Source organism: Cebus imitator, unplaced genomic scaffold, assembly GCF_001604975.1.
Source record: "Cebus imitator isolate Cc_AM_T3 unplaced genomic scaffold, Cebus_imitator-1.0 Scaffold135, whole genome shotgun sequence".
NCBI lineage: Eukaryota > Metazoa > Chordata > Mammalia > Primates > Cebidae > Cebus > Cebus imitator.
This window is the reverse complement of record NW_016107450.1, coordinates 2,839,750-2,848,978: the sequence shown is the minus strand read 5'-3', so window position 1 is coordinate 2,848,978 and position 9,229 is coordinate 2,839,750. Positions and strand designations below refer to the sequence as shown.

The 9,229-nt window shown below is 34.3% G+C and overlaps 1 protein-coding gene across 10 annotated transcripts in view; it reads left to right on the top strand.

Moving 5' to 3' along the window:
* The window catches only part of ATG4C (autophagy related 4C cysteine peptidase), a 193,654-nt gene that overhangs the window by 25,280 nt on the left and 159,145 nt on the right, over positions 1–9,229 (top strand). For all 10 annotated transcript variants that reach the window (XM_037743126.1, XM_037743122.1, XM_037743121.1 and 7 more), the window contains 2 exons: positions 5,042–5,275; positions 7,588–7,918. In XM_037743126.1, the coding sequence (XP_037599054.1) occupies positions 5,042–5,275; positions 7,588–7,918 (565 nt within the window). The remainder of the gene's footprint in view (positions 1–5,041; positions 5,276–7,587; positions 7,919–9,229) is intronic.

Here is a 9,229-nt window from a genome sequence, read left to right as displayed (position 1 = left end):
ACGTGCCACCATGCCCAGCTAATTTTTTATATTTTTAGTAGAGACGGGGTTTCACCATGTTGACCAGGATGGTCTTGATCTCTTGACCTCGTGATCCACCCGCCTCTGCCTCCCAAAGTGCTGGGATTACAGGCGTGAGCCACCGCTCCTGGCCCCACATTTTTTGTCTTTAATAGAGTTGGGGTTTCAGCACATTGGCCAGACGGGGCTCATTTTCCTGACCTTAAGTGATCTGCCCACCTTGGCCGCCCAAAAAAAAGCCTCCTTGGGTTTACAGACATGCGCCACTGTGCCCAGCCTACTATGAGTAATTTTAAATCTCCTCATGCTTCTACTCAGTTGTGTGTCTATCTATGCCGAACACAATCCCATTATCCTGAAGTGTCTTTGATTATTTAGTGTTTCTCGTTTTTACATTTTTGTAAATGGAATCAGGCTATATTTTGCTTCTGTGCTTTGCTTATGGTTTTCCAAGTTGCATTTTTGAGGTTTGTCAGTGTTGTTGTGGGTAGTTCTGGTTTATTTTTACTACTGCGTGATATTTCATTGTATGAATTGCCACTGAGTATTCATTCTGCCATTGATAGATATTTGGATTGCTTTTGTTTTTTGCCATTATAAGCAACAAATGTACATTTTTGTTTATTTTGGAAATAAGACTGTATTCTCAAAATTTTGGAAATATCATATTTGCTCTTCACTAAAACTGTCTGCATGCTGGAAGGAATGAGGGGAATTGGCCGTTTGCCAAAGAATGTCACATGTCTGTTAGTATTATCCATTATATATTTTTCTAATGAGTATAAACCAAAACCACCCTATTATTCCTTTCCACAAATTGCTTTGCTATCCACAGGGAGGGAGACCCTTTTAGTTAGAAGCCCGCAAATTTAAGTGATACTAATTCCATAAATATAATTATGAAAAGAGGATTACTAGTAAATTAGGTCAAATATGAATTTGAAAAGAGATTCAAATATACATTTTGAAAACAGAGAGTCACAATAAACAAGGTAAAGCATAAAACAAGGGAGCCACTGTAAATCTGGTAAAGGGGAGTCCCAGAGGGAACCAGGTAAGGTTAAAGGGAATGGGAGTATTTATTCAGAAGAACAAAGGGCAGCATGATAATGAGAGAATAGCATGAAGGATATTTTTGTTGGTGGAGCTTTTAAACTTTTAGAATACATGATATCAGGGTCTGTTGATTATGGGGGACTAATTTCTTTCCTCTGTGGGTATATAAACCCAGAATATATAAAGATTTGTGAATCCTATAATTGATTTTACTTTGGTGAATTTCTAGTTCTTAACATGTCCAGAGGTTATTGCCTTGCCTTGTCAAGACTTTCTTTGTTGCCTCAATGAAAATATAATATTCTCTTTTCCTCATTTAAGATATTTTAATGCTAACATTTTTTTTTATCATTACACACTTATGGCTTTTCAGACTTACTGTATGTTGGTTGATCTCAACCAATAATTTTTGATGCTCAAATTGTCATGACATTGGCCAGTGGAAGGTCCTTTGAGATTTGCTTCTGTGTCTTTCAACAAAACCATATTAATCTTACATAACATTTTGCTTCCTACCAGACCACATGTTCAGACTCACTTTGTACTTTTTGGTATCAGATAGGAAGCTAGCAATTTCCCAATGAGTCCTTGTTTTTTCTTTTCTTTTTTTTTTGCTATTTTGTTTTGTTGTGTTTAGCAGAAAAAGTGTTAGAGACCATAATCTGAGTGCAAAGATGCTTTGTGGGGATGCTATTGACCCTGGCCGTTTCATTGGACAAGCTAGAACAAATAAATGTTTTCAGTGTTTTTCTTACAAAGGCATGAATTCCGATTAATATTTGAAGTCTATTTCTAACTGGATTGTATTTCTACCTAAATTTTTCGTTTTTTAATATCTTTCTATCATATAGACATTTTCTAGTAGTTTTTGTTTTGCTAAGGATTTTGGGGACGTTACTTTGGCTGGAGTCACTCATCTCTCACTTTCTGTGGCATTTATCTGATGGATAGTTTTGTTCTTTTGTTTCAATTCCTTTTCTATTTGAAGGCATTGACAATCTGATGTCTTACAAGCCTAAGTGCTTTGAAGGTAGCGGCTTTCAGCCACAGTGGTTTTATATCACTACTACTGTCTGAGTCATCTACAATGAACTCATAACATTTTAATACAAGATTCTTAAACTTGATTCTGTCTCTGTTATTTCTAGTAATATTAGAACATGGTTGCAAAAATTAGGTTATTTTAATAATGTTAAATCTGTCCTGATTTCTCAAGCTTTTAAACTTATCTTGCTACCTTTCTGAGGTACAAACTTATTTCCTTGTGTTATACAGTTTTTCCTTCTCTATGTATCATGCTGTGCACTGTTATGTCAAGGTATATGGCATATAAATCCAAATGGCCCTCTTGATATTATGTAGACCAAATACCAAAAGTAAAAAAAAAAAAAAATTCCAATTTGACTGTGAGTTGTCTATGAAGAAAGCAATTAAGAACGTATTTTATTTTTATAAGCCTTGTCTTACCACAGATACCATGCTATAATCTGGCTAGGATTTTTTCAGGGTTTCTCTTAGATGGCCAGGACATGATGGGCCTAAGAGCCATTAAGGAAAAATTATAATTTGGGGTTATCTCTGGTATATTAGTTGTATCTCAGGGACCAAAATGATTTTACATCTGTCATTGTGGATTTGTCTATTTCTTCCTGAAGTTCTATCAGTTTTTGCTTCATTTATAGCAATTTCTACTTAATGTCATAGATAGGTTCTTGGAAACTGCAACTTTAAGTGAAACGATGTACAGCAGTCCTCAACATCCTTTTGTTCAACTTCATTTCATTATAACAATGATGAGAAAAAAATTGATTTTATTTTATGTTGCTTTGCTTAAAGTCACAGTCTTTAAGAACTTATTGACAACATTAACATAAAATACTTATTAACTGTATTTTGAAGCTCTGTTATTAGGTGCATAAACATTTAGAATTATTATTGTTTCTTCATGAATTGACTCCTTAGTAGTTATGAAATGACCCTCTTTATTCCTTCTTTGCTCTGAAGTCTACTTGTCTGATATTAATATAGCCACTTCAGCTTTCTTTTGCTTAAAGTTGCATAGTATATCTTTTCTCATCCTTTATCCTTTACGCTTAATCTATTTTGTGTCTCTACATTTAAAATATGTTTTTTATAGGAAGTACTAGCTGAGTCATGCTTTTTTATCCAATCTGATAATCTCTGCATTTTAAATTAAGGTGTTTAGGGCCAGGCACAGTGGGAGCCCAAGGCGGGTGTATTACTTGAGGCTGGGAGTTTGAGACCAGCTTGGCCAACATGGAGAAACCCCATCTCTACTAAAAATACAAAAATCAGCCTGGCGTAGTGGTGCATGCCTGTAATCCCAGCTACTCGGGAGGCTGAGGCACAGAATTGCTTTAACCCTGGAGATGGAGGTTGCCGTGAGCCAAGCTTGCATCTGCAGTCCATCCTGGGTGACGGAGCGAGACTCTTTCTCAAAAACTAAAACTAAAACTAAATAAATAAATGTGTTTAAACTATTTACATTTAATATGATTATTGATAAAGTTAGGTTTAAATGTATCACGTCATTATTTGCTTTCTATTTGTTAAATCTACTCTGTTCTCTTTTCTTCCTTTTCTGCCTGCTTTTGGATTGAGTATTTTTGTGATTCTCTTTTATCTCTTTTGTTGGCATATTAGCTCTAACTTTCAATTATTATTTTAGTGGTTTAAGGTTTATAGTATACATCTCTAACTTATCACAGTCTGCCTTCAAGTGATACACCAATTAGCATGTAGTAAAGAACCTTACAGTGTACTTCACCTTCTCCCCTCTGGACTTTATGATATTGTTAACATACATTTACTTATTTATGTTATACACCACTACATTTTACTTATTTATGTGTTATATACCCCATAATAAATTGCTATTATTTTTGTTCAAATAGTCAAATATCTTTTGAAGAGGATATCATGTTTGGTGTCCTTTATTCCTTTGTGTGAATCTGTATTTCTGTCTGGACCAGTGTGACCATGGCTCAGTGCAGCCTCAACCTCCTGGGCTCAAGTAGTTCTCCCACTTCAGCCTCCCAAGTATCTGGGACTACAGGCATATGCCACCACACCTGGCTAATTTTTTATTTTTGTAGAAATGGGGATCTCACTATGTTGCCCAGGCTGGAGTGCAGTGGCATGATCTTGGCTCACTGCAACCTCTGCCTCCCAGGTTCAAATGATTCCTTTGCTTCAGCTTCCTGAGTAGCTGGCGCCCAACACCATTCCTGGCTAATTATTTTATCTTTAGTAGAGACAGGTTTTCACCACGTTGGCCAGGCTGGTCTTGAACTCTCAACCTCAAGTGATCCACCTGCCTCGGCCTTCCAAAGTGCTGAGATTACAGGCATGAGCAACCACCCCCAGCCGGAATCTTCCTGTTTTAGCCTCCCAAAGAGCTGGGGATTATAAGTGTGAGCCACCACATCTGGCTAAGGTTTCTTTCAATGCAGGTTGGCTGGTGATATCTTCTTCCCGCTTTTGTATATCTGAAAAAGTATTTTGCCTTTATTTTTGAAAGATACTTTTATAGTGTATAGGATTCTGAGTTGATGAGTTTTTCTTCTTCAGTACTTCAAAGATGTTGCTGCACTATATTCTTGCTTCTTTTGTTTCAAGTGAGAAATCTTATAACCTTGTCTATGTCCCCTCTTCAGAGAGTTAATTATGTGTAGAATATAGGATATTATTCTTAATAACAAGAGTATTATTGATAATACTTTATATTAGTTAACTCTACAGTATGTAAAACATTTCAGAATTCATTCTAACTTGATTTTCATAGCAGCTTGATTAGGCAGAATAAGATTTATCTTTTAAAATTAGTAAAAAAGGATTAGAAAGATTGTGACACACTTCACATCTTAAGACAGTAATGATAATGTATTGTTATGATTACAGACGTTTCTCTGGTTATCTATAGACTATATGTTTGTTTTTTTAGATGAAGATAAAATGTTACCTACAACATCCGGATGTACAATAGAGGATCACGTAATTGCAGGAAATGTAGAAGAATTTCGTAAAGATTTCATTTCTAGAATATGGCTGACCTACAGGGAAGAATTTCCTCAAATAGAAGGCTCAGCTTTGACAACAGACTGTGGTTGGGGCTGTACATTGAGAACTGGCCAGATGCTCTTGGCTCAGGGACTCATACTACACTTTCTTGGTAGAGGTAAATCAAATCTCTGTTTTTTTTTGTTTTTGTTAGCGACATTTTTCCATTTGAACTCCAGTTTACAAACTGCATGAAATGCCCTGAAGTTGATTTCTTGACTGTCAGGTTTTCTAAGGAGTTGTAACTAATTTAGTGTATTGTGTTTTTTTTTGAACTAGGTCAGATATGACTTGTATGTAAACTTTCCTGATTCCCTTTTCAAAAATGCAGGTTAAATATACCTGTTATTCTTGGTCACCATTATGAGTTAAGTTAGTTCAATTTTTAGTACACTTTGGATTTTATTGTTGTTACTATTTTTTTTCCTTTTGGTTGAACTCTGGATTATCTCCAGTTAGTTAAGTCCTGGGCTGGTCAATAACACTGACTCTGGGGAGATACATAATATTTTTTAAATCTTAAGAGACTTTACTCTTGTTTTTTATTTTCTCCCTACATGCTAATAATGGTTTAAAAGTATTTTTATTTTTGTTAGTGTGATTATAGTCAATTATATTAAATCAATCAGACATATTCCTTTAAATTTTTTTAATTTATAAATTATTTTATTTTTATTTTTTAGCAATAGGGTCTCTGTTGCCCAGGCTAGAGTACAGTGATGTAATTATAGGTCATTGCAACTTGGAATTCCTGGGCTCAAACTATCCTCCTGCCTCAGCTTCCTGAGTAGCTGGGACTACAGGTGCATGTCACCATGTTTGGCTAATTTTTAAATTTTTTTGTAGAGATGGGGTTTTACTATGTTGCCCAGGCTGGTCGTGAACTCCTAGGCTCAAGTGATGCTCCCACTTCGCCCTCCCAAAATGTTGGGATTACAGGTGTGAGCCACTGTGCCTGGCACTATACATATTTCTAATAAGGTCATCATACAATGTTTTAGACCCTAAAAAATGTCATTGATACTTAACTTACATATATATTTTTTTCCTAATGTGCCACCTTTCTGTTGGTCTATTTTTAATAATATGTACATTTGTAGGAATATTTTAGTTTATGATTTTAGGATTTTAGTTTATGATTTTAGGATATCAGATTTGATTATTATCAAATATTATCAGATTATAAATGTTAGACAGTATCCTTACCATACATGTCATTTATTTAGTAACTTTTCTGTAGAGATTATTGATGAGATTATTTAGAGAGAATGTTTATTGAAGAATGGTGTTGAAAATGCAAGGGAAAATAATTTTTAAACTGGTTTTCTGGGATGATTTATTTATAGTCTTGTGCAGTCATGGGCAAGGATTGGAATATTTTTCAGTCCTAACTAGATCTCTGAATCTGTGACTTATTTTGTTAACTTAAAATTACATGCATGTTTGGGGATTGTCTTGTTATTCAAAACTTTGACATAATGGATATATTTGATTTTTTGAGGTCTTTGATCTTTTATGATTTCATTTATTAACTGTTAGAGAATTGTTATTACTCTGTAAATAATGATTAAGTTATTCTGAAGAAATGTACAGGAAAATACTTTGAAAAAAATTTAAAATTTCTATGATCAGACTTCTATTTTAACATATAATCAAAACATCCAGTTTCTGAAGATATCTTTTTTTTTTTTTTTTTTTTTTAAGACAGAATCTTGCTCTGTTCCCCAGGCAGGAGTGCAGTGGCACAATCTCGGCTCACTGCAACCTCCACCTCCTAGGTTTAAGCCATTCTGTGCCTTAGCCTCCCAAGTCCTGGGATGACAGGCATGAACCACTCCCTGCCTGGTATCCTCTTTACTAGTATTATAATGTTTCTTGTACCTTTGGGTGGTCAAGACTAGATGTTTGATAAGCAGTTTGATAATGAAATACAAAAGTCTTTATTCTGTCTCAGCACTATCAAAGAACAGAAAAAAGAACACCTGGGATTGTCCATTTTTACCCAAGGTTACTATTTTTTCTTTCTTTTATCTTGTATTTTTGTAATTTTTTTTGATTATATGACTTTTTAGAAACTACAGAAAAGTACCATTTTATTGAGATATAGCCTATCATAAATTCGCTCCTTTCAAGTGAACAATTCAGTGGTTCTTAGCATAGTTACAGAGTTCCACAATCATCACCATAAATCTAATTTTAGAACACTTTCATCATTCCTCAAAGAAACCTTGTGCCCATTAACAGCTTCTCCCAATACCTCCCCATAAGCAACCATTAATCTACTTTCTGTTTTCATGTATTTGCTTATTTCTGAATTTACTGTCTTATTTTAGTAACCCATAGGACCATAAATGCTACATATTTATTTTAGTAAAATTGTTGAAGTAACTATTTAAAAGATCTGAACACTTTGCTTTGGAACTCCTATAGCTTGGACCTGGCCTGATGCTTTGAATATTGAAAATTCAGACTCTGAATCATGGACTTCCCACACTGTCAAAAAATTTACAGCATCATTTGAAGCATCGCTTTCAGGGGAAAGAGAACTCAAAACCCCAACAATTTCTCTGAAAGAAACAATTGGGAAATATTCTGATGATCATGAAATGCGAAATGAAATTTATCACAGGAAAATCATATCTTGGTTTGGTGATTCCCCCTTGGCTCTTTTTGGCTTACATCAACTAATAGAATATGGAAAGAAATCTGGGAAAAAAGCAGGAGATTGGTATGGACCAGCTGTGGTTGCTCACATTTTAAGGTAAATTGTTTTAAAATCTTTCTCCCTGTGAAAGAGGTCCTCAGGATCAAGAGATATTGATTTTTGCAATGTGTATATATAATTGGAACTTTAAAAGTCTTAACTGTATGAGAATGCTAAGATGTTTTCATTTGCCAATAGAGAAAAAAGAAGACATATTGTGACTCTAGTTACATTTAATTTATTTACTGACAAATTTTTCTTCTCTTTCTCTTAGGTATAGATATCCCAGGTCTCTTTCTAACCAGGTTTTCATTAGAACCCCTTATTGAAATGTTCTAAACACTAACATCTCTTTCAACCTTGGAACATTCATAACATTATAGTTTTTTTTAATAGTGTAACCTGTGGGCTGTAATGTACTGATAGTGTAATAAAATGTCAAGAGTTAAAATTGATGTTTTCAGCATTTGTTTGTACACATCAAAATCTCGTGAATTGTAAATGTATAGGACTATTACTATTATAATTATAGTAAAAGTAAAGGATCTGTGATATTCAGGATAGTTAGAAAAAAGTTAAAAGTCCAATTTTACTTCAGCTTTTTATGTGCCATTTATTTCAATACTAAGCGTTTTTTAAAAAATCTTATTTGTGTGTATATCCCATTTTTGTTATAAGCTAAATCATTAATATGTCATATAAGTATAGCATGTTGTGATAAATTTACTCCATTTAAAATCATATATAAATCTGAAATCATTACAAAGCATTTTTTGGATATTAACTTGCTTCTGTATTTTATAGGCCAGATGCTTACAGTTGAAAAGTATTTGCCTAATGTTATTAATTGGATTGTTAATTCTATATCAATTCCAACTTGGTATGACATTTATGAAAGCATAATCCTAAAAGCAGAGTTTCTTCCCTTCAAGGTGTTCTCTACTGTGGGAGACAGCAAACTTTGTCTATGAAGTGACAAATATTTTAGGCTTCACAGGTCTTATAAAGGTTTCTGCTGGCCATCTTTCTTCTCCCTCCAGTCTCTTAAAACTGCCAAAACAATTCTTAGCTTGCAGATGGTACAAAAACAGGCCACAGGTTGTATTTGGCTTGTGGGGTTAGTTTGCCAATCTTTCTTCTACGCTAACACATAGGAACATGAATAATAAGGCATTTTAAATGAAAGAATTACATATAAAGATATTGTTAAATAAAATTGTATTTCCACAATTTGCATAATCACCATTCACAGATATTGTTATTGTGATTTTTTTCACATCATGTACACCATTGAGAACATTATACTCAAGAATATATAGGCCGGGCGCAGTGGCTCACGCCTGTAGTCCAAGCACTTTGGGAGACTGA